The sequence below is a fragment of the Pelophylax lessonae genome (assembly GCF_965119305.1).
Source record: "Pelophylax lessonae genome assembly, chromosome: 2".
Lineage (NCBI taxonomy): Eukaryota > Metazoa > Chordata > Amphibia > Anura > Ranidae > Pelophylax > Pelophylax lessonae.
This window is the reverse complement of record NC_138769.1, coordinates 613,003,222-613,029,806: the sequence shown is the minus strand read 5'-3', so window position 1 is coordinate 613,029,806 and position 26,585 is coordinate 613,003,222. Positions and strand designations below refer to the sequence as shown.

General features: G+C 45.2%; 1 protein-coding gene across 1 annotated transcript in view; it reads right to left on the bottom strand.

Annotated features, from left to right (window-relative positions):
* The window catches only part of DDX10 (DEAD-box helicase 10), a 498,989-nt gene that overhangs the window by 219,484 nt on the left and 252,920 nt on the right, over window positions 1-26,585 (bottom strand). The window contains exons 14-15 of the mRNA XM_082244266.1: window positions 23,905-24,023; window positions 5,118-5,282 (exon numbers count right to left, since the gene is read on the bottom strand). Coding sequence (XP_082100392.1) covers window positions 5,118-5,282; window positions 23,905-24,023 — 284 coding nt within the window. The remainder of the gene's footprint in view (window positions 1-5,117; window positions 5,283-23,904; window positions 24,024-26,585) is intronic.

Genomic DNA, 26,585 nt, shown 5'->3' with positions numbered 1-26,585 from the left:
CAGGTTTTTCCCTGCAATGCTGATTTTCAGCGCGCTGTTAAGGATCAATGGCGCGATCTGCGCAAGCCTTTTGCGGTACCAAGTAAATTCAAGCTGCGTTATCCTTTCTCGCCTGCCACTGATGAACGGTGGTGTGTACCTCCGCCAGTGGATCATGCAATTGCGGTTTTGAACAAAGCCACTGCGATTCCTGCAGAGGGTTCCCCTGTTTTCCGTGATGCCACGGATAGGAGACTGGAGTCTCTTGCCCGTCATACTTATTCTGTTACGGGTTCTATGCTTAAGGCTCTGTTTGCTTCTCTCATGGCGGCCCAGGCGATCGCAAGTTGGACGCAGATGCTTAGGCGCGTCCTGGTGGCCGATTCGGCCTCGGCGGCGACCCTGGATATGGTGGATCAGATCCACCAGGGTGTCATGTATCTGTGTGATGCGGACCTGGACCTGATTCCGTTGGCTGCACGTGTGCACAGCGTGGCGGTGTTGTCTCGCCGCCTGGTTTGGTTAAAATGTTGGTCGGTGGACCAATCTTCACGTAAGACCTTAGCCAATCTGCCTTATGATGGGTCTCGCCTTTTTGGGGAGTCCCTGGATGTGTTGATTAAGGGGATCACCGGGGGTAAGAGCACTCTCTTGCCCCATTTCCCCAAGGCTAAGGGGGCTTCTGGGAAGAAGCATGCTAATTTTCGGCCCCCTCAGGGGTCCTTTCGTGCCCTTCGGCCGCACTACAAGGGCAAACCGTTCAAAGGCCAAGGCTCTAAGAAGAAGCCCTGGTCTGGGAAGCAGAAGTCCGGCCAATCCGGACCTACAGCCCATAACAGTTCGGCCTGAAGGGGCGCCCTCACCCAGTTTTGGGGTGGGGGGACGCTTGCTCGGTTTTCTTCAGCCCTGGTTGGCCCGTGTGCGGGACAGATGGGTTCTGGAAATCGTTCGATCTGGTTACAAGATCGAGTTTCTCTCTCGGCCGGAGAGCAGATTTTTTCCCTCAAATCTTCAATTGTCTCCAGAGCGCCTGCGGGATCTGCACCTGGCGGTGCGGGACCTGAGGGCTCAGGGAGTGGTGGTTCCGGTGCCTCATCGGGACAGATTTCGGGGGTTTTATTCCAATCTGTTCACCGTGCCCAGGAAGGAGGGCAAGGTTCGTCCGATTCTGGACTTGAAGGCTCTGAACCGCTCTGTGCGGGTTCGCAAGTTCCGCATGGAATCCCTGCGGTCGGTGGTGGCTGCCCTGGTTCCGGGGGAATTCATGGCCTCCATCGATTTGAAGGATGCGTACCTTCACATCCCCATATTCGAGGGTCATCAGAGATACCTTCGATTTGCCATTGCGGAGGATCACTACCAGTTCGTGGCGTTGCCCTTTGGTCTCGCCTCGGCTCCACGGGTCTTCACCAAGGTGCTTGCACCGGTTCTGGCATTATTGAGGGCCCAGGGCATTTCTGTCCTGGGGTATCTGGACGACATTCTGGTTCGGTCTGCGACCAGACAGGGTCTGGAGGAGGACCTGTCTGTCACCATGCAAACTCTGCAGGAGTTTGGTTGGACGATAAATGTTCCAAAGTCGACACTGAGTCCGTCGGTTCGTCTTCCCTATCTGGGAATGATACTGGACTCGGTGCAGGCGAAGGTCTTCCTGCCGGAAGACAAGCTCAGGACTCTTCAGGAGGAAGTCAGGTCCCTCAGGGACGTTCCACACTCGTCTCTGCGGACGTGCATGAGATGTCTGGGATTGATGGTCTCGGCCTTCGAGGCGATTCCTTTCGCGCAGTTTCACACGCGGGGTCTCCAAGCGGAGATCCTGTCCAGGTGGGACGGGCGACCTCAATCTCTGGATCTTCAGATCTCGTTGAGTCATCGCACCAGGGAAAACCTTCTGTGGTGGCTCCAGTCCCCGTTGGTGTCCGGGGGCAAGTCGTTTCGTCCAATCTCATGGACGGTAATCACCACGGATGCCAGCCTGTCGGGCTGGGGTGGTGTTCTGGGCGTTCTGTCCGCCCAGGGGACCTGGTCGGAGGGGGAGTCTTCCCTCCCGATCAACATTCTGGAGTTGCGTGCGATAAGGCTCTGTCTTCATCGCTGGACGGACCGGCTGCAGGGCTGCCCGGTTCGGGTGCAGACGGACAATGCCACGGCGGTGGCCTACATCAACCACCAAGGGGGCACCAGGAGTGCCCGAGCGGCTCGAGAAGTGGCCGACATTCTGTCTTGGGCCGAGACTCATGTTCCGGCGATAACGGCGGTTCACATTCCGGGAGTGGAGAACTGGCAGGCGGACTATCTGAGTCGCCAGACCCTGGATCAGGGGGAATGGTCTCTCCACCCGGCTGTCTTCCAGATGTTGTGCGCGAAGTGGGGTCTTCCAGATGTGGACCTGTTCTCGTCTCGTCTCAACAACAAGGTGGGAAGGTTCGTGGCAAGGACGCGCGGCCCTCGGGCAGACGCGTCAGACGCGTTAGTGGCCCCGTGGCATCGGTACAGGCTGATGTACGCGTTCCCACCGATTCAGTTGCTGTCCAGGTCCTTCGCAGGTTACTCTCGGAACGCAACACGGTGATTCTTGTGGCACCGGACTGGCCTCGCCGGTCCTGGTACGCAGACCTCGTGAATCTGGCGGTCGACGCCCCTTGGCGTCTACCTCTTCGAGACGATCTACTGTCTCAGGGACCGATTTACCATCCTGCTTTACAGTCGCTGGCTTTGACGGCCTGGCTGTTGAGACCGAGGTCCTGAAGGAGAAGGGTCTCTCTCCAGAGGTCGTTCATACTTTGATCAACGCGAGGAAGTCTTCCTCGGGGAAGGTTTATTACCGTACTTGGAAGGCCTATTTTGCCTGGTGTGAGTCCAGGGGGTTTTCACCCCGCACGTACTCGGTTTCCCGTGTGCTGTCTTTCCTTCAGACGGGTGTCGATCAGCGTTTGGCGCTGGCTACGATTAAGGGTCAGGTGTCTGCGCTGGCCGTTCTGTTTCAACGTCCCGTGGCTTCCAACTCCTTGGTTGGCACTTTTATTCAGGGTGTGCGGCATCTGGTTCCTCCTAGGAGGGATCCTTTGCCCCCTTGGGACTTAAATCTCGTTCTGTGTTACAACGTGCTCCTTTTGAACAGATCAGGGAGATCTCGTTGTCTATGTTATCCAAAAAGGTCGCCTTTTTGGTGGCGATCACTTCGGCTCGCAGAGTGTCGGAACTGGCGGCTTTGTCCTGCAAGTCTCCGTACCTGGTCGTTCATTTGGATAAGGTGGTCTTGCGACCTAATCCTTCTTTTCTGCCGAAACGTGTTTCGGAATTCCATCTTAATGAGGATATTGTCTTGCCTTCGTTGTGCACAAAGCCTAAACATCCAAAGGAGGTGAGATTGCACTCTCTGGATGTTGTTCGGGCGATAAGGGTTTACCTTAAATCGACTGAGTCTTTTCGTAAGACGGACTCCTTGTTTGTTCTTCCAGAGGGTCCTCGGAAGGGCATGGCGGCTTCGGCCTCTACCATCGCCAAATGGATCAGGCAGACCATTGAACAGGCCTATGCTTTGCAAGGGAAGGTTCCCCCTGTGCCTGTGAAGGCGCACTCTACTAGATCTCTGAGTACGTCTTGGGCCTGTCGTCATGGGGCTTCTGTAGCCCAGGTGTGTAAGGCGGCGACTTGGTCGACCGTGCACACTTTCACGAAATTCTACAAAGTAGATGTTCAGGCATCGGCGGATGCTTCCTTTGGCCGCAAGGTTCTAAGTGCGGCTGTTCCCTAGGGTCCCTTGTTGGGGACTCCTGGCTGTTGGGATATCTTTTGTATCCCCTGGTTTTGTTGTCTTTTCCTGGGTTGTTGCTCCTGTTGAGCACTTATTTTTGCTGTTGCCCAGCTGGTTTCCTTCCTTTCTTTGATGTGGAGACTGCGTTGCCTTTCGGCGCGGATGCGTTTCCCACCCCTCATGTTTGCACTGCTTTGGGACGTCCCCATATGTGACGAATATGAAGAGGCGGCGACTGTCGGAGGACGTAAGAGAAAACGGAATTTTTGTAAAATCTTACCTGTAAAATTCCTTTCTCTGAGTCCTCCGACAGTCGCCGCCCCCGCCCCTCTTTTGGGGTTTAAAATGTATACTCTACTGCTATTCCACTAAAACTGAGATATGGTTGCAGGAAGTAGGAGGGTATTGACTGAGGGGACCACCCCTTGAGGGTGGGATATGTTAAAGCTTTATTGTTAACATATTCTGTTGCCTAGCTACTCCTTCGGAGCAAAGTCTAATACCCCCATATGTGACGAATATGAAGAGGCGGCGACTGTCGGAGGACTCAGAGAAAGGAATTTTACAGGTAAGATTTTACAAAAATTCCGTTATTCAACTCATAGTTCGGAAGTTCTCCAGTCCCAAGGACAGTGTGGCAGATAGTTCAGTCAAACACCACTCTAGTGCAATGTCAGTTTGACTCTGTTGCCAACCCTATGGTGTGCGTTACCCATTTCATTGCCCCTTTTACATGGGTATGGATTTGTATCAAAGTCATTGCTTGTGTTTTTTAATTTAATTATATGTAATACATTTTCTCTATATACTTCACAAGGCCAGTATACTTTAGTGTATTTGCTCTGGTTAATTTATTATGCTGGAAAATTAGCATCTGCCAAGCTCAAGGACCCCCCACACTGAAGTCGCTGCAGCCCTCCAGCCACAGTATGGGCTGTGCCTAACACAAAACATGTCAGAACAGAACTTGTTTCTGCTAGCTATTTTAATAAAGGACAAATATTATTTTGCATCTCTGTGTGCCGCATTCTAGTTGCTGGTACAATTGATTGCTTCAGTGGAGAGGAGTCAAGCCAGCGCCTGAAATTTTACTGTGGAGTTTGGACTGGCCTGAAGCCGCATGTGAAATATTTGACTCCAGACAGGAGTAGGAGTTAAATCCTCAGAATCAAATGTATTTGCCCGACTACAGTATGCGGATATCCAATTTATGCTTTGATTACTAGATTCTGTACGATGTTCTTAAATCTGCCATTGCTAGACAGTGTTTTGTGAAAAGCGCCTATAAAAAGGGACTACTCATTACACCCTGTGCAAAACTCCAATACAGACATGTCCTGCAAAAAGAAAAGGTGAAAAAAAAGATTATAGAGAAACTTACTCTATGTTTTTCCTTAATTTTCTGCCTGTACGCTTCTTTGTCAAATTTATCCTCTTCAGTCAGTCGTTTTCTTGCCTTTTCCAAATCTATGCCATTTTCTGCATCCTCCTCTTCCTCCACATCTTTAACCACAGTTTTCTGTACCGGAGGCCACTGCTGGGTTGCCTGTGTCACAAAAACACAGTAAAGATTTTTTTTCAGTTTGCAAAAAACACAGGGTTCTTACATTTATACATACAGAATAAAATAAATGTAGAATGCACATTACCCACAGGCCATTGATATTAAATGCTGCTGATAGAACAACTTTGTAACTGCTCTATTACGTAGAAAATGCAGGTTTTTTTTTTTTTAAGAGCAGATAGCTTTGGGGTCTCTGATGTCAGCAAGTTGCCAGGACAACACAAAGCCACCACTAAAAAGGTGGTTTGAAAAGCTCTGGGCTTGTGACTATATAGACAAATAGAATTTGTACAACATTTAACTAAACTGTTCTAATTGTAGTGCGAATTAAGGTTTAAACTGCCTCCATTCCGGGCCTTTTCTGGCACTTTTTGTTCACATGTAACAACCAGTATTTTTTAGCTAGAAAATTACTTAGAACCCCCAAACATTAGTTTTTTTTTTAAAATCAGAGGCCCTAGAGAATAAATTGGTGGGTGTAGTAATTTTTTTTTATTTCACACAGAATTTGTGCAATGGTTTTTCAAATGCAATTTTTCTGCGGAAAAAAAATACACTTTTAATTTTAATGCAAAATAACACAATAGATAACCCATTTTTTTGTATAATTTAAAAGATGTTATGCCAAGTAAATAGCTACCAAACATGTCACACTTTAAAATTGCGCACGCCCGTGCAATGGCGACGAACGACGTAAACATTACTATCTATAGGTGACGCTTTAAAAGCCTTTACAGGTTACTACTTTGGATTTACAGAGGAGCTCTATTGCTACAATTACTGCCTACAATCTGATGTTCGCAGTCATACCTCACCTGTGGGAAGATCGCTGTTTGCGTGCTTGCGGGAACAATGAGCCGGTTCGCCTTTGCATGGGAGGACAGGGCACTTTACTTTTTTACTTACTTTTTTTTTTTAATTCTTTTTTTTTTTTTCTTTTTTATTACAATTTTTTTTGGATCACTTTTATTGCTGACACAAGGTACAGCTGCAAGAAAAAGTATGTAAACCCTTTGGAATGATATGGATTTCTGCACAAATTGGTCATAAAATGAGATCTGATCATCATCTAAGTCACAATAGACAAATCACAGTCTGCTTAAACTAATAACACACAAAGAATGAAATGTTGCCATGTTTTTATTGAACACACCATGTAAACATTCACATGCAGATGGAAAAAGTATGTGAATCCCTGGACTAATGACATCTCCAAGAGCTAATTGGAGTGAGAGGTCAGCCAACTGGAGTCCAATCAATAAGATGAGATTGGAGGTGTTGGTTACAGCTGCCCTGCCCTTTAAAAAACACACCAGTTCTGGGTTTTCTTTTGACAAGAAGCATTGCCTGATGTGAATGATGCCTCGCACAAAAGAGCTCTCAGAAGACCTACGATTAAGAATTGTTGACTTGCATAAAGCTGGAAAGGATTATAAAAGTATCTCCAAAAGCCTTGCTGTTCATCAGTCCACGGTAAGACAAATTGTCTATGAATGGAGAAAGTTCAGCACTGCTGCTACTCTCCCTAGGAGTGGCCGTCCTGTAAAGATGATTGCAAGAGCACAGCGCAGACTGCTCAATGAGGTGAAGAAGAATCCTAGAGTGTCAGCTAAAGACTTACAAAAGTCGCTGGCAAATGCTAACATCCTTGTTAGCGAATCTACAATACGTAAAACACTAAACAAGAATGGATTTCATGGGAGGATACCACAGAGGAAGCCACTGCTGTCCAAACAAAACATTGCTGCACGTTTACAGTTTGCACAAGAGAACATGGATGTTCCACAGCAGTACTGGCAAAATATTCTGTGGACAGATGAAACCAAAGTTGAGTTGTTTGGAAGAAATACACAACACTATGTGTGGCGAAAAAGAGGCACAGCACACCAACATCAAAACCTCATCCCAACTGTGAAGCATGGTGGTGGGGGATCATGGTTTGGGGCTGCTTTGCTGCGTCAGGGCCTGGACGGATTGCTATCATTGAAGGAAAAATGAATTCCCAAGTTTATCAAGACATTTTGCTGGAGAACTGTTTACTAGCTGAATCTCAATAGAAGATGGGTGTTGCAACAGGACAATGACCCAAAGCATAGAAGTAAATCAACAACAGAATGGCTTAAACAGAAGAAAATACGCCTTCTGAAGTGGCCCAGTCAGAGTCCTGACCTCAACCCGATTGAGATGCTGTGGCATGACCTCAAGAAAGCGATTCACACCAGACATCCAAGCAAGAATATCGCTGAACTGAAACAGTTCTGTTAAGAGGAATGGTCAAGAATTACTCCTGACCGTTGTGCACGTCTGATCTACAACTACAGGAAACATTTGGTTGAAGTTATTGTGGCCAAAGGAGGTTCAATCAGTTATTAAATCCAAGGGTTCACATACTTTTTCCACCTGCACTGTGAATGTTTACATGGTGTGTTCAATAAAAACATGGCAACATTTATTTTTGTGTTATTAGTTTAAGCAGACTGTGATTGTCTATTGTTGTGACTTAGATGATGATGATCAGATCACATTTTATGATCAATTCGTGCAGAAATCCATATCATTCCAAAGGGTTCACATACTTTTTCTTGCAGCTGTATGTAAACATCCTTGTGACAGCAACAGGCATGTGACAGGTACTCTTTATGGAGATACCTAGGGTCTATAAGACCTCAAATCCCTCCCTTTGCACCTAAAAGCAAGATCTGTGTTTTTGAATGTTTTCAAATTTTAAAAAATGGCAATGATTGTTTTCAAGTAAACTTGAAGTGATGTCATGTCATCGCTTCTGGGTTACTATTTAGAGCCGCCTATCAAAGCTGATTCCGGCTTTGCTTGGCTGTCCGGCCTCCTGGCGGAGGTGCCAGCTGGTCGCTCAAGCTTTCCGGTGGGATGAGAAAGCCTGAGCAAGCTGCTCCGATTTCTATTACAAGAGACCCGACCGCTGGCTCTAAAAAAACAAGATACCGAGGTGATGCTTGCTGTTGCAGCTGTATAACCATGAAATTCCAGGGATGATGGGAAGTGGTGAAAGAGGTTATGCCATAGGAGATGAGACCATGATTCAGGAATTAGTATGGAATTAAATTTTAACTCCCAGAATATGTATTAATGGTTATAGTCATGAAGATCAAGAGAGCACCCCGAAGTGAGAACATTTTGGATGATAAACCAGAACCAAATGGGCCCACTGCAAAGATGGATTCAAAGATCCATGATTTAGAATAAGAGTACGCATGAGGCTAAAGGTTTAGCTTCTTAAATTTTAGGAAGATTATGCAAGATTGAAAATAACTCTGGAAATTACATTAATATGCTAAAGCTGGTATGAGATTTTTGGTAATGAGATTTATATCCACTCTAATGCACAAGTCCAACTGAAAGGTTCTCTTAAAGCTTGAGCATAGAAAACAGAATAGAAAACAGGACAGAGCATTAATACTCTGTAAATGGAAATGCCTGAAAGGGTGATTTTGTGGCAGGATCAGCTATTCATTGAAAGAATGCTGAAGATTAAATAATATTGATCTAAAATATGAGCTAACATACAATTTAAAAGAGTTGAATAAGGATCTTCAGCTGAAAGCACTGCAAGGCTGGCAATAAATATATCCAAAAGGAATGCTGCATAGATCTATGTTTTTGCTTAGGTAAACACTATTACTTACCCCCTCTGTATAATATAATAATTGAGAAATTTGGCATCTGTGCTTTCACTTTTTTTTTTTTTTTTTAATTTTATGAAGTCAAGTAAAACTTAGGATACCAAACTCTCCCCCTGGGAAAAGCTATTACCTTTCTGCAAACCTCGTTGCATTAGTGAACCCATCTGCCTTGTACAGAGCAATAAAATGTTTTTGGTTTGGGGCCAATTCTATTACATTTTTATCTCTCCTGGCTTCCAGACACACAGCCCTGGGCATGTAACAATAGTTTGATATTAACACTTAGAACCATTTTTCAAAAATAACAACAGTTGAAGTATGAATACTTTCTCATGGATTTCTGCGAATTAGAAAGAAAAATGGATAAAAAAAAAAATGCACATTCTTACATTAGCAAAGCAAAAGCACTACTAGAAATTCATTTTAATGGCTTTATATAACAGCTATTAAAGCTAGCAAAATTTAGACATCAAACTGTCATTTAAATGGACAAGGCAAGGCATATATTTGCATTCTTTCATGAAAATCTCAAAGGAGATCTGTGACATTTTAAAAAATTCTAACACTACAGAAAGGCATAGGATTATTAAGAACTCCAATAAATACAAAAGCCTTTCTATAAATTCTACCGGATGAGACATTTAGATCTGAAAACAATCTAACAGTTGTCTCAGAGCTCATTCATACCAGGTGTGTTGGGCTACGTTTATCAGCATTGACCAATGCGGCTTGATGAAAGAACACATTCTGTGTGTCCTGTTCACACTATATATATGCACTACTTGCAGCAAAGATGGGCTCGGGCATGTTCGGGATCCTGGTTCCAACCCACCTGCCCAATCCTGCCAGGAAGCCAACGCTGCACACCGCCAATCACAGGCAGTGATACACTTGCTGGTCTGTGCAGCTGTCAGTGTCAGCTTCCTGGCGGGATTCGCAGGTGGGTTAGGACTAGGATGTCTGACACGCCCGAGCCAATCTCGAACGTGAATATATGTGCATTCTGTAAAAATGCAGCATGCCTGTAATGCATATGGTTGAATTAAGTGTATTTTTATAATACCTCAACAAGGTTAGAAAATAAAAAGTCAACACCCTACCCTATAATATCTTTATGACGGCCTTATGGACCTGCTGAAGCCCTAATTCTTATTCCTGTGTTTGTCAGTGTAAGAGATTATGCCTTTATGACTTTCTCTCCTCACCAACAAGACAGTGTTCAGGGGCCTGGCAATTGGCTGTTCAGAGCGGAGCACTGCATTCTGCAAGGAAGAGAAGAATGGTCTTCCATATCCGGAAGTGTCAGCTATTTCTGAGGGTGCCAAAACACAGAGTGGTTGAAGCAAGGTTGAAGGTGAGTATTGAAGGTTGAAGGAACGTATTGTGGGGGATACGAGGGGGGGGGGGGTGTTTGGTCATTGAGAATGTCTGCTATTAAGAAAGTAAGCCATTCTCTCGGGGGTGTCCAAAGAAATTTGAGAAGGTGTGGAGGGCGGGGGTTGACTCTTCTGGTACTGTGAGTTAATTTATTGTACTGTACTACCATGCTTTGCACAAGCCTTTCATCCACTAGATTATAGCCTCGCCTATGTATTATTATCTGAACCATTATTCCTCTGTTAATGTACTGAGTGTGAACCTGGATCTCCTTAGTTTGGGACTGAAAAAAAGACCCAAAAGGTCCACCCTGTGCATATGTGAATATTGAATTATAAAATTCTCTAACTACTGCAGCTGCTGCTCATCACCGGGTGAAAAATAATGAATAAATAAATTTATGTATTCATTAGCTTGGGACTGGCTGAATGTTAAGTGGTGCTCGGTTCGAGCCAGCCCATTACCTTGCTCATCCTGGACTTTTATTTGGGTTGCTGGCGGTTGTTGGGGGGAGGGAGGGAGGGAGGGGGGATGGTTTGGAGGTAGCGAGTTGCTCATTGTATAGTTAGTTGCCCACTGGGGCCTGGGAACTGTTGTATTTTGTATTTGTTTGTTTTCTATATTCTTAAAACTCAATAAAAATAATTTTGCAAAAAGTAAGTAAGCCATACTTTTTCCTGAATGGGCATAGATACTTCTTTTAGGATTCCCCCACATCAATTGGACCTGATGTCACTAGCGCGATTCGTTATATAAAGTATAATTGAAAATTCAGCTACATTTCAGGTGCCTATACATGTATACTTTATGTCTGGCCCACAAAACAGAGAAGTCATTAAGTTTCCAGTCATGACAAAGCAGAAAAGGCAACAGGAAAGATAGCAAAGTTTGGGCAATGGTTAAAACGGGGCATTAAATACCCATATGCTAGGCCATCATAACGGGGAGTTTGGCAGAAAGAAGCTTCTATGAACTAACAGAGATTATCACCAGAGGGGTTTAGTGGGCCAAGAAACAAAAAACAACAACAAAAAAAGCTTGCCATGCAAAGAGGGGTTAATGCTTGCGAAAGAAGGTGCTGGAAAGCTGTGACTAATTCCATATATTTTCAATGCCAGATCTTGTACCCATCTCACACTCTATCGCAGTCACACAGTGCGTTCCTCACTTTGGCAGACCTCGCAAGGAGGATGATGTTAGGCTTGATTACTGTGTTCCTCTGCGCTCGCTTTCCATCTTGATGTTGTCAGCAAAATCATGTTCCTAAAATGTGAACAGCCCCTGCCACCTATATTGGCAGAAAATGACACTGCAGGCATACTATGTGTAGTGCTGTCAGATGACACATGCCCAGAACAAAAGCAGCTCAACGATTGTTATGTCAGCCAGCTTCCAATATTTCCCTACCAAGCAAGGAATGAGAGAAACTCTTCATGAAACCAGGCAAACATACTCTTTTCTCTAGCAATGAATTCCAAGACGATTAAATGTAATTATGAATACAGGTAAAATTATTTAAAATATATCTTCATATTAAGTCAGATGTGTACTTCCGAAATAATGTCCAGGTCTCACATAGGGGAAAAAATATTAATTGGAATACCCAATTATTTCTCAAAGAATTCAGTTTCCATAATTTTAACTCCATCTCCATAATTTGTCCCAATGTAGGAAGAATAAAAACAAAAAATGAGTGTAATACACTTTCATAAAAAAAAGCAAAGAAAAAAAAAAAAAAGGATATAGTTGTGCTTACAATAGGTAAGTGTACAGTGTACTGTGATAAACAGCATGCTAGAAAAGAATGTCATCTGCATTAGGGATCGACCGATATCGGTTTTTCGTTGCCGACACCGATATTTTGGCCATTGCTTATCGGTATCGGCCGATATTTTGAACATTTAAAGTTTTGTAAAATAAACACAATTTTCAACATAAATCTGTTACTGAATATGTTTATGTTTGTTTATTAACATTTTTAACATTAAGGGCTCAATCTTCACACCTTAACTGCATGGAAACTGATAGGAAAACCGCACTTACAGGGACATCAGTTTAACATCATCTGATTGTGAATGATGCATAAAGTGCTGCAGTAGTGTACTCACTCACTGCAATCATTTTAAATCACTACCGCAGTGCAGTCAGTGCAAAACTGCTAGAAAAAAAGCTAGACAGTGGATTGGAGTCAGTGGACTACCGCTGCAGTAGTGCACTCACTGCAATGATTTTAAACCACTACTGCAGTCAGTGCAAATTAAATGGCTAGAAAAAAAGCTAGACAACAACAAAAAGCTAGACAGTGGATTGGAGGAGTCAGTGGACTACTGCTGCAGTAGTGCACTCACTGCAATGATTCTAAAACACTAACTGCAGTCAGTGCAAAACTGCTAGAAAAAAAGCTAGACAGTGGGGAGTCAGTGGACCACTGCTGCAATAGTACTCACTGCACTGCAGTAGTGATTTAAAATTATTGCAGCAGTGAGTGGCGCACTACTGCAGCAGTAGTCCACTGACTCCAATCCACAGTCTAGCTTTTTTTCTAGCAGTTTTGCACTGACTGCAGCACAGCTAGAAAAAAAAGCTAGACAGTGGAATGGATTAGAGTGGAGTGGACACTAGTACTATACTACTACACTTTTAATACTCCCAGTTAAGTAGAACAATATTATAGTGCAGAAAGCATAACATTTCAGCATGTTCACCAGTTAAACGGCTTCTGTTCTTTTCATAAATTGCTGCCACTTCACTAAAAACACGCTCATTTGGTACCGAGGAAGGAGGAGCAGAAAGGTATCTTCTAGCATGAGAAGCAAGTCTTTTGTAGCGTGCCTCATTTTCTTTCCACCACTGAAGAGGTTTACTACTTCTTCTGTCAATTACTGGTTCCTTCAAATACAGATGAAGTTCATCATCCAGGCTCAATATTGTAGATTCAGAAGAATCCCCCGCATGAGGCCCCAATAAAAACATTGAACATGGCATCTATTCGACCACAATGAAGATTCTCTTCTGTCCGTTGTCTTTTTGGACATTTTTCTCTTTTTGAAGCATCCTGCTATCCACATTAGAAACCTGCTCTTCTTGACTTTTTTTTTTTGGCAGGAACCGCCTGCACCTCCTGTTGAATATCTTCGTCAGTCATTATTTTGCCTTGGCCAATACATCAGAAGATAAAGGATGGTTCTTGCATCAAGGATCCAAAAGACATGCAAGCATAACATTTTTATTCTCTTCATGCTTCTCAAAACCTTTGGTGCTCATGGCCTGCCTACATTTTTTAGTGCCACATGTGTTGGGACTTCATTCCCTTGAAGAAGCATCTTCAGCATTCTCACACATGGGATGCCAGATGACACAGATGAGTCGTAATGACTCACCTCTAGTGTCACTTCCTCTATGGGGAGGAGGGTCTCAATGACATTGGCTACAATGTCCCACTGATCAGCAGTAGGACAAGAATATCCTCCATATTCACCTGAATATATGGTAAGAGCTTGCTTCTGCTCCAGCATTCTTTGCAGCATGTGAAGTGTTGAGTTCCTTCGTGTTGGAACAGCATTAATCAAGTTTTTTTTGGGTAGGCCAAGGTCTTCCTGAATGCACCTCAGTTGTTATTTGGCAAGGATTGAATGGTGGAAATGGCCTGCGTACCTCTTCAGCATGCTAATTATGTCAAGCAAAGTTCTGGTTTCACAGACCATCATTTACCACAAGCTGGAGGGTGTGTGCTATGTAACTGAGGTCTGACACTTCAGCAAGTCTCATACCTTTAACCATGTTCGCTCCACTGTCTCGCAGCACAAGCATCACTCAGTCTTTGCTGATTCCCCATTCTTCTAGCATGCCTAGAAATCTTTCTCTAATGTACTCCCCAGTGTGGGATCCTTGCATCACTTTTATATTCAACACCAAATGCCATCTTGTCCATCCGCTGTCAATGAAGTGGCATGTAAGACTCATTAGTGATTCTGTTTGTCTTGACCAACAGTCAGTCGTGAATTAGAGAGTTGTCAGCATTCTCTGGTTTCAGCATAGCCTTTACTTTCTCAAAGACCTTTTGGTGAATGTTTCCCAGCATTTTGGTTCGATAATACTTGTCACTCTTCAGTGTGTACCTTGGTTTAACCACTTTACCTCCGCTCACATGGAGGCTACTGCGGCAAAGTGCCGCGATCCCGTCCAGCGACGTAGACCTACGTCGCTGGACTCTGCCCCTTGTGGGCGGCGCTCGCGCGCCGCCGGAGGCTCGCTCCCGCTGTGTTCATTCACAGCGGGAGTCGGGCCAGCGGAGGAGCAGCGGCGATTGCCGCTGCTCTGTCCCGATCGTCGGGGATCGAGTCTGGAGATCCGCCCGCTGTGTGTAAACACAGCGGGCGGATCTCCATAGTGATAGGGACTGACAGATCGGAGTGTTCAGCATAGCTGGACATCCGATCTGTCCTTCTGTCACACAGTCACCTCCCCCCCCCACACGTCAGTAAGCACCAGGCATACATTAACCCCTCCCTCTCCAATAAAATTAACCCCTTCCCTGCCAGTGTCATTTTTACAGTAACAGTGCATATATATAGCACTGATTACTGTAGAAATGTCACTGGTACCCCCAAAAGTGTCAAAAATGTCAGTCAAGGGTCCGATCTGTCCGCCGCAATGTCGCAGTCCCGCAAAAAAAATCGCAGATCACCGCCATTACGCGTTAAAAAAAAAAACACCAAAAATGACAGAAATCTTTCCCTTAGTTAGTAAACGCAATAACTTTTGCGCAAACCAATCAAAATACGCTTATTGTGAATTTTTTTACCAAACATAGGTAGCAGAAAACAAATTGGCCAAAAATTTAAAAAAAAATTGATTTTTACATTTTTTTGGGGGGGAATTTCATATAAAAAAATGTGAAAAATATTGTTATTTTTTCAAAATAAACGCTCTTTTTTTGTTTATAGCGCAAAAAGTAAAAATCGCACAGGTGATCAAATACCACCAAAATTTCGTTTGGGTACGGCGTCGCACGGCCGCGCAATTGTCAGTTAAAGTCGCACAGCGCCGAATCGCAAAAATTGGCCTGGACGGAAGACAGCAAAATCCTCCGGTGGTAAAGTGGTTAACTATGGACATCAACCGCTTAAATCCAGAGTCAGACACCATTGTAAATGGCTGGTTATCAGTGACCATTATCTCTGTGATTACTCTGTCCAGCAGTTGGGATCTTTCATTTGATTCTAGCCACCTGTTTTTTTTTTTCTGAAACATATCTGCTATTGTTGTTGATGTTTCACCTTGTGATTCATTTTGTTTTTTCTGTGCAGCATGATAGAATTTAAAATGATGAACTCTTAGATGGGCCCAAAGATTTGACATATTTTTGTTTTTTGCAGTTATTGATCACATGCTTACATTGTTTGTGCACGTGTTGCACACTGCTGCTGCTTTTCCTGGAGATGGAGATGAGAAATAGTCCCAGACCACACTTTGAATTTTTCTATCTGCATCCATCTCCATTGAAATTTGAAAGATACTACTGAAATTTAATATAAGCTTAAAAAAAAAAAAAAAAAAAAAAATACTGGCTGGCTGGCACCCTGTGGTGATGAGTGGCTGGCACCCTGTGGTGATGAGCGGCTGGCTGGCACCCTGTGGTGGGTGGCTGGCACCCTGTGGTGGGTGGCTGGCTGGCACCCTGTGGTGGGTGGCTGGCTGGCACCCTGTGGTGGGTGGCTGGCACACTGATGGGCAGCTGGCTGGCACACTTTGGTGGGTGGCTGGCACCCTTTGGTGGGGGGGCTGGTTGGCTGGTACCCTTTGGTGGGTGGGTGGGTGGCTGGCACCCTGTGTTGGGTGGGTGGCTGGCACCCTGTGGTGGGTGGGTGGCTGGCACCCTGTGGTGGGTGGCAGGCTGGCACCCTGTGGTGGGTGACAGGCTGGCACCCTGTGGTGGGTGGCTGGCTGGCACTTTTGGTGGGTGGCTGGCAACCTGTGGTGGGTGGCTGGCACCTTTGGTGGGTGGCTGGCACCCTGTGGTGGGTGGCTGGCACCCTGTGGTGGGTGGGTGGCTGGCACCCTTTTGGTGGGTGGCATCCTGTGGTGGGTGGCTGGCACCCTGTGGTGGGTGACTGGCTGGCAACCTTTGGTGGGTGGCTGGCTGGTACAGGCCCAGGGCCTGTGGCTGGCTGGTACAGGCATGTGGGTGTGTAGGTGGCTGGCTGGCAACGGGCAGCTGTGGGTGGGTGTATGAATGGCGGCTGTGTTAAACACACTGTGTGCACTGTACACTCACTGTCCCCGAGACTCCCGAACTTCAGACGAGGCTAAGGGAGGCGGCCTAAGGTGGCAGAAGCTGTCCCGGTGCACGAAGTCGCGTGGCGCAACATACGCAATGACGTCACGACAATATCAGCAAGTGAATATCGGCCCTCAATATATCGGCCTTGCCGATAATCTGTCGATCCCTAATCTGCATATGGTCCTCCTACAACATAAATGCTCCAGCTACCTTGAGTTCTATTAGGAATACATTCTGGGCTTGTCCTCAAATTCAGGGTAGGTACCTACAGCATAATGACATTACATGCTTGAACCTTGCTCTATGCATTTTGCAAAATTACTTTATTCCATGCTCCTGATGAGGTCATTTGACAAAATGGATAAAGGAAAATGTAGATTGAAGACTAATAGGAAAAATCTATCCTGAATATTTATCATGACCTATCAACTTCCCCATGCCCTGAGCAGGCTCTGCCAGGGGCCCTGCAACTATACAGTCATGGCAAAAAGTTATGAAAAATACACAAATATTGATTTTCACAGAGTCTGCTGCCTCAGTTTTTATGATGGCAATTTTCATATACTCCAGAATGGTATGAAGAGTGATCAGATAAGGAGCCAATAATTGGAAAGTCCCTCTTTGTCATGAAAATTAACTTAATCCCCAAAAATATATAATTTCCACTGCATTTGCAAAGAAAGTTTTGGGGCTCCAAAGAGGTCCAGCAAGCGCCAGGACCGTCTCCTACAGTTGATTCAGCTGCAGGATCGGGGCACCACCAGTGCAGAGCTTACTGAGGAATCGCAGCAGGCAGGTGTGAGTACATGTGCACGCACAGTGAGGTGAAGACTTTTGGGAGGATGGCCTGGTGTCAAGAAGGGCAGTAGAGAAGCCACTTCTCTCTAGGAAAAACATCAGGGACAGACAGATTCTGCAAATGGTACAGGGATTGGAATGCTGAGGGCTGGGGTAAAGTCCATTTCTCTGATGAACCCCCTTTTCGATTGTTTGGGGCATGTAGAAATACCTTGCCCGGAGAAAAAAAGATGAGCTCTATCACCAGTCCAGTGTAATGCCAACAGTAAAGCATTCCGAGACCATTCATGTGTGGTGTTGCCATATTGAATTTAGGCGTAATCTTCCTTACCGTGTTGTGATGATGAGGAGTTATGTATAAACTCCCATTAGAGATTGTAAATATATTAATGTAAATATATATATATACATGTATGAGATAAATGTATTTTTGTAAAATCTTACAGTAAAATCCTTTTCTCTTAAGCTCATTGACAGACGTAGTCCTCGTTGATTCAACACAACTCGGGTTATGCTGCCCTCTACAGGAGTAGGACTAGACAGGAAAGAAAACATTCTGGCCACACCTTAGGGGCAGTCCCAGAGGGTATATCCTCTCTCTCTCTGCTACAGCAAATCAGTTATGTCACAAAGCAGTGTTTAGAGAATTTAACCCAACTCAAAAACAGAGGGGCGGGTACTACGTCTGTCAATGAGCTTAAGAGAAAAGGATTTTACGGTAAGATTTTACAAAAATCCATTTTCCTCTGTCGCTCATTGACAGACGTAGTCCTCGTTGATTCAACACAACTCGGGACGTCCCAAAGCAGTACCACAAATGAGGGGTGGGAAAATGGAAATCAAATCCAATCTAGAAGGCCCAACCGGTGCCAACTAGAAGTTTTCAATGCTCATCAAAGATGAGACTCAACAGAAAATTCCAACAGAAAAAAACCCTCGAGGTAGACCACCGGTCTCCTCAAACTGCGGCCTGCAAAACCTTGCGGCCAAATGAGGCATCCGCCGATGCCATCACATCAATCTTATAAAATTTTGTAAAGGTATGTACCGACGACCAGGTGGCCGCCTCCGTGATCACAAAAAGTGAATCCGTCTTACGGAACGATTCCGTAGCCTTCAGGTATACCCTGATTGCCTGAACCACATCCAAGGAATGCAACGCATGTTCCCGACGATGATTGGGCTGAGGACACAAGGAAGGTAGTACAATATCTTCATTCAGATGAAAGTCTGAAACCACCTTTGGAAGAAAGGATGGCTTCGGATGAAGAACTACCTTATCCCTATGAATCACTAAATATGGGGACTGGCATGACAATGCAGCCAGTTCTGACACCCTGCGTGCAGAAGTGATAGCCACCAAGAAGGCCACCTTCTGGGATAAAGTAAGCAAGGGAATCTCCCTGATATTTTCAAAGGGAGGTTACTGCAGAACCGACAAAACCAAATTAAGATCCCAGGGCGGTAAGGGTGCGCGGACTGGTGGAGCCAGGTGCCGCACCCCCTGAATGAAATTCCGCACCAAGGAATGAGTAGCCAAGACTTCTGAAAGAAGATTGCTAACGCTGAAACCTGACCCTTGATGGTGCTCAAGGCTAGTTTCTGCTCAACCCCCTTTTGCAGAAAGGTCAATATTCGGGTCACCGAATAGGTACGTGGAGGAAATCCTAAAGATTCGCACCACGCGATATACGTCTTCCATGTGCGATAATAGACCTTGCTGGAAGTCGCTTTCCTTGCCATAATTAGCGTAGGAATAACTAAAGCTGACAACCCTCTGTCCTTCAGTACCTGGGTCTCAATGGCCAGGCCATTGAACCCAGCGACTGTAAAGCACAATGGAAGATCGGTCCTTGAGACCGCAGACACTCCCTGAGAAGAAGATCCCAAGGAGCGTTCGCGACTAGCATGTCCAAGTCGGTCAGACCGGCTTGACGAGGCTAGCCTAGAATTTCCAGGGGAGCTGACTGGATCCGAACCAGGCTGCCCTAGAGCTATCTGGCCCCGGCAATCCGACAAAGTCTGATTGTTCTCTGTTCCCACACATTTATCAGACACCTGATTCCTATCAGGAGGGGTGATTTCTCCTGGTTGAACATTAGAGACCGAAGTCACCCGGCTAGAGGCTCCTTGGTCTGTCTGTTCAACCGGATCCGATTCTTGTGGGGAACTGAGGCTAATCTTTGGAAAAGGTAAAGAAAATGATCTGTTCAGGGAACGTTAACTACCGCTCCCTGTAGTACTTAAATGTTGGAAGGGAAGAATCGCACCGGTAGCCGTGGTCGATGATCGATCTAATGCTCTGAATACCGGTGAAGACGTCCCCCCACCCTCAAGCCGGGTGGGGGCGCACATTCAGGCTGTGTAATCCTTTGCTTCAGGTTTGGCTGAGTCGGTCTTTTGTTTGTCCGACCAGCCCTTCTTGAACCCTCCTAGAGGGGTTTTGCCCTTCCCGCTTGCTCCAGCAGAGCGAACGAACCCTTTATGGGCGGTAAAGAAAGGTCCCCGCTTGTTACGAGGTCCTTTAGCTTTAGCAGCCTGTGGCAAAAAAGTGCTTTTGCCCCCAGTGGCATCCTTAATGATCTCATCTAGGGTGGACCCAAATAGGCGATTCCCCTGAACGGGGAGATTCACCAAGGTCTTTTTGGAACCTAGGTCCGCTGACCAGCATTTTAACCACAGCACACGTCTGAGGATTACCGCTGACATAGATGCATGCCCTAATAGGGGGGTAGCATCCAAGGCTGCGTCACAGACAAACTGTAGTCCTTATATAATCTGTTCTATCAAATCAGATGTTGCCTGGGGGATATCCTTCCCCTTCAGGTCCTGGCGCACCAATCTCGCCCATTCCGTTAATGTCTGAGAAACTAGACCAATGACAATTACTGGTCTAAAGGCTGATCCTATCAGGGAAAAGATAGTGCGGGACTCCGCTTCTACCCTCCGATCCACTGAATCCTTAAAGGACGAAGCGTCCTCCACTGGAATAACAGTGGCTTTATTCAGTCTGGAAATAGGTGTATCCACCACTGGTGGTACCGTCCATTTCTTAATGAGGGATTCCTTAAACGGATAGCGTCTAGCAATGCGCTTGGAAATAGTAAAGGTACGCTTAGAATGCTCCCATTCCTCTTTAATCTTATTACCAAAACACTTGGGTAAAGGAAAAACCTTCACCGTCTTGGTGGGTTTGCTAGTACCAAAGGGAATCTTTATTTCAGTTGCCTCTGCCGGTAAAACCTCAAGTCTTAAAGGTTTCCCGAACCGCCACAACTAGTGCGTCCACCAATGCTTCTTCCTGAATTATGGCGGAAGCATGAACGTCCTCCTCACTGTCTGAGGGAACTTTACCTGAGACAACAGCCCCTGCAGAGGGACCTGCAGCTGCAATGACCATCTCAGCATCTGAATCTGAAGTATCAGATGATATAGGGGTAGGCGGGGGTCGCTTTCTTGACCCCCGTTCCTGACAGGCCGTCTCCACCCGAGCCACCAAAGACTCCAAAACTGCTGTAAATGCATCCATACTCTGTGCACTGGCGGGTCCCGTGGCCCCCTCGAGGGAAACCGGTGGGGGTACCTGTGTGGCAGGGTCCATGATAATTCCAGATACTACCCGGAAAAAATCAATTTGTCAAAAAAAAAAATAAAACTTTTTTTTTTTTCCAGACCCCCAGCGCCACAAAGCCCCTCAGTGTTACCTGCTTTAGGGACCCCTATAGAGCGAGAGAGAGAGATAGACCCCAAGGCTCACCACTTGATGCTCAGAGTTTCAAATGCAACTTGTCTCAGCACTGTCTAGAACAGACAGGAAGTCTTTTGGCTGGCTTCCCAGGAAACAAGGAGGCGGCTCCGCCCCTCTGCACGCCTTCCGGCGCCTCCCCTAGCTCCACGAGGTGTTTGGGTCACCTCAAACATGGCCGCCCCCATGCTGGAGACACGAGGCTACGCCAAAATGGCGGCCCCGTGCGATCTACCAGACAATGGCGGCGGCCTGTACAGAATAACGGAGTATCTCGACCTCACAAACCTTCACCCTCATGGTGATCAGCGTGGCCGGCGGTACCGGACCCTGGCGGGCCGTATGCGGTCCGTGGCCGTCGGGAGGCATCTGCTTTAGCTGGAGGAATATGATCTGGAATGCAGTATACATGTATAGACATCGCCCTGTGGCTTCTGACAGGTAGGATACCTTATACTATCACAGTACTGCCACTGCCTACAATCATTTAAACATTTTTGCAATTAGATTGTCAGCTCCCAAACCAAGCCTCCTGGTTTCTTGTTCACAAAAATCACACTCAAATAGGGGGATCTGTGACATGTTATAGGATAGAGGGGAGACCCATCCTTACCATTACAGAGAGGGGCCCGCGTTCACCACAAGACCCGTCAGGGGGAAAGGGGGAACATACTACTCACCCTACCGGAACCAGGCGGGCGCCAACTCCTGACAGTGCCCCTCTCCACCGGGGTGGGAGGGCTGTCGACCAATACGGACGCCGTGACTCATGGTCCTTGGCGTTTAAGCGAGACGTTCAACTCGCAGGGTCAGTCCCCGTCCAGTGGGACTATGTCGCGGCCGACCCAGCGCGGAGCTATGGCCTGCACGCGCTCGTAGGCTGAACTGGGGTGACCACTGGATCTCAACATCCAGCCCGTCGCCCAGTTCCAGCTTTCTTGCTTGAAGATCTCACAGGAACACTGGAGAAAAAAGCTGTCTAAAAAATCTTTCTAAGAAAAAAAATCCTGCCAGGACCGAAGATCCTAGCAAGGCATCTAGGTCCTTACTCCTAACTAGACAGAAAAAAACTGATTTGCTGTAGCAGAGAGAGAGAGAGGATATACCCTTTGGGACTGCCCAAGGTGTGGCCAGAATGTTTTCTTTCCTGTCTAGTCCTACTTCTGTAGAGGGCAGCATAACCCGAGTTGTGTTGAATCAACGAGGACTACGTCTGTCAATGAGCGACAGAGAAATTGAGTTTTGGATTTTACATTTAGTCGAGATAGGATTGTCAATTATATGAAGCTGTGTGACTTCCTTTAGCAGTCAGTTATAGGAACCGGTTTAACAAGTCCATTTAAAATGCAGGCCTGAACTACCAGGGGGCAACTGCTGTTTACATATAAACAACTACGGATAGTATCAACCTGTGATTACATCTTTGGAAGCTAGACTTTCGGGAGCCAGGGCACCACAGGTAGGAGTGAAATCCCCCCCCAACAGAAAAGGAGTGGTTAGAAAGAGGTGTAACTATGGGAGGGGGAAATGGTCCAATCTGGGAGGAGATACGCCCACAGGAAGGAACAGAGCAAGATAGCTGAACCAATGAGTATTGCCCTATACAAGGCTATGGGAGATGGGTTTATATGAGGAAAGATGAGATAGAGCGACTTCTTGTTTGGCATGGGAGAGCGAGAGCCATCACTAGAGGTAATTATGGATTAAGGGTTTACATTGTATATTTTATTTGTGTCGGTCATAGTGTGTGCATATGAGTCTATACTCTATGCATTGTATTGAGTGAAACTAGGAATCTTTTACATTTCGTAGTATGTACAATAGTTGGATTGTTGTAAATTACGTAGGCTTTTCAAACCTTATAAAAAATAAATAATTGTTGTGTTAAAGTTTTCATTCAGTCATAGAACTCTCATTATTAACCCAAATATTGTCTGAGATAAATTAACTCTCATATATTTTTGGTAACAGTGGGGTTGCTTCTCAGCCAAGGGAGTGGGCTCACTCACAATTTTGCATTAGAGCACAGCCATGAATAAAGAATGGTACAAAAACATCCTCCGAGAGCAATTTCTCCCAACCATCCAGGAACAGTTTGGTGATGAACATTGCCTTTTCTAGCATGATGGAGCACCTTGCCATAAGGCAAAAGTGATAACTAAGTGGCTTGGGGAATAAAACGTTGAAGTTTTGGCCATGGCCAGGAAACTCCCCAGACTATAATCCCATTGAGAAGTTGCGGTCAATCCTCAAGAAGCGGGTGAACAAATCCCACCCCCGCCCCCCAAATTCTGACAAACTCCAAGCATTGATTATGCAAGAATGGGCTGCCATCAGTCAGGATGTGGCCCAGAAGTTGATGGACAGCACGCCAGTGCAAATTGCAGAGGTCTTGAAAAAGAAGGGTCAACACTGCAAATATTGCATAAACTTCAAGCCTCTGACACTTATGAAATACTTGTAATTATACTTAAGTATACCATAGTAACATCTGACAAAAAGATCTACACACACTGAAGCAGCAGACTTTGTGAAAATTAATATTTTTATCATTCTCAAAACCTTTGGCCAACGACTGTATAAATGAATGCCTGCTTTCAATTGTTAGTAGGTATCTTTATTCTGGAGTAAATTTGAACTGGCCCTGCTGCCCCTGGGATCTCAAGTTTATCACAACCCATGCTCCTCCTGCAATATAGCCATGAAACACAGACACAGCAGCTCTTTACTGCATGCACTTACCTCTCCATCATCTGTAAAAACTATTTTTGTGTTCACTTTGAACTTCTTCTTTAGAGCTTTCTTGGCATCCTTTACTTTGGTCAATTTTTCTGTCTTCTTAAGTTTTGATTTTGTGGTTTCTTCTGCCTAAAAACAGAAATATAAACATTTAAGCAAATGCCAAAAATATACTGCAGACTATGGCAAGTGAGCAACAAAAACATCTGGCATTTTATGCCTATTAAATCTTTTATGTGAAAACAATTTTAGGCTGCCCTTAAACTGGTGTGAAGATGCTTAAAGCCTGACTCTTCTAACAATTTCAATAGCCATCTGTGGCTGTCTGTGGACCTCTAATCTCTTTGATAAACCAAAGCTCCTGAAGGACGCAGAAGATGACAATGTGGGAAGACACATTTGTGACCCAAAAATCCAAAACTTTTGGTGAGTCAAGCAGACGGACTAGCACTGCTTTACAGCATAACGCTTAACAAATTAAACAAAATTTTAATTTAGCAAATTAAAGTCACAACACTAGAGAGGCAGCAATCCAGATTTGGTTATAAGCCTAGAGATACCCTTTTTAGAGCTTACGTTCGGTGTCCTTTATTTTAATAATACTCAAAGTCTGCTGTTAGAGAAAAAATTGTGCCATGACCATTGTAATGGCTCTGTTCTGACAAGCAGTAATAGGAACAGTTGTGGCTGCAGGCAGCTCACAGTGTGCCAGGTCAGGTCAGTGCACTGTAATTACAAGAGATAAAAAGTAAAAACAAAATGGACGCAACAGACACCAATATGTTCTACAAAAGTTGATTAAAAACACAGCTCTTGGCCATTCTCATATAAAATGTAACCAGTGACTGTCAAAACCCAGCTTCGGGAAGGTCAAAATAATCTTTCATGTTGACTGTTTTGCATTGCCTTTAGCATTAGTTTTCACCCCAGTAAAATATTTTAGTTTTAAACCAGACCAGACCACTACTAGCTCAAGCTTTAACCCCAGTGCTCACGCCGAGTGCCTGCATGCAAAACTGCAGACCAATGCATTCTCCAAATCCACATGGCACCCCTGTAGCCATACCCCTAAACAAGGCAAAACAAGTGGGAGGCTGCACAAATAAGAAACATGTGACCAAAGGAGTGATGGGAAAAAATGTAACTATTTTAAAAGGAGGCCATTGTTTTTACCAGCATTACCATGTTTTAGGTCTGCTTAAAGTGGAGTTCCACCCATTTTTGGAACTTTAGATCTATGTAATCCCCTTTAAAATGGCTTTTACCAATGGAAACTTTTTTTTTTTGCTAGTAAATACCTTAATTTCTGTTTTATTCCTCCTCTCCTCACTTCCGGGTCCGATCGGCGATGACGTCATTCGGCGATTCGCAGTGTCTGCTGGGATGTATTCTATTCCAGAAATCTCGCAGTAGCTGAACTGTACTGAGCCGTGCCTGCCCCGCCTCCGCCCCGCCTCCTCTCATTGAGTTGTATTGTATGTATTAAGGCTGTTCTCTGCCCCACCTCCGCCCCGCCTCCTCTCATTGAGTTGTGTTATATGAATGTATTAAGGCCATTCTCTGCCCCGCCTCCACCCCGCCTCCTCTCATTGAGTTGTATTGTATGATGAGGCGGGGCAGAGAACGGCCTTAATATATTGCATACAATACAACTCAATGAGAGGAGGCGGGGCGGAGGTGGGGCAGAGAACAGCCTTAATACATTGCATACAATACAACTCAATGAGAGGAGGCGGGGCGGAGGCGGGGCAGGCACGGCTCAGTACAGTTCAGCTACTGCGAGATTTCTGGAATAGAATACATCCCAGCAGACACTGCGAATCGCCGAATGACGTCATCGCCGATCGGACCCGGACGTGAGGAGAGGAGGAATAAAGCAGAAATTAAGGTATTTACTAGCAAAAAAAGAAAAAAGTTTCAATTGGTAAAAGCCGTTTTAAAGGGTATTACATAGATCTATGTATTCCAACCTGTTAAAAATGGGTGGAACTCCGCTTTAAAAATGAGACATTTAACTCCATTTTCTGATCTGTGCACAAAATATGTCTAACAGGCCGCATAGCTTGCAGAAACTAGCAAAAAGAGTGCTGGTAGGACAGACCGATACCCTCCCAGTGTCTGCTATCTGTAGTAAAAAGAATGAAGTTGTGGGGCTCTGGACTCGGCTGTGAATATTTCAACTTGGTGTTTACATTTTTTTTATTGTAGGATCCAGGCACTTCTTATGTACCATGATCATTAACTAGATCCATGGGTTAAAACATATAAATAAAAAAAATAATAAATAATAAAAAAAAAAAAAGATGAGTGCCACAAGCTTTTTTTTTTTTGTCCTGAAATCTACTTAAACTACGTTGCATGAGACCTGCATAAAACCGTTATATGTGCCATTCCCAGCAACAGCAGTTTGATTAGGACAACGTCATAACAGATAAGATCTCCAAGTAGAAAGTAGATTCCAGCATCACAAGGTTTTTGATAAGCCCAGCAATCTACCATTCCATTGTTCATTGAGCTTGTCCCAGTGGCTGTAGACATTCTTATTGGAAAGAGGGATAGCAATTAATAAAACTTAGCCCTCAAGTTAGGGAAGATCATGACCAAGCCACAAACAAAAATCAGAGAGGAGCACAGAAGAGATAATAGTGCACACCTACTGTCCATTAGGCCGGATGTTTAAACTC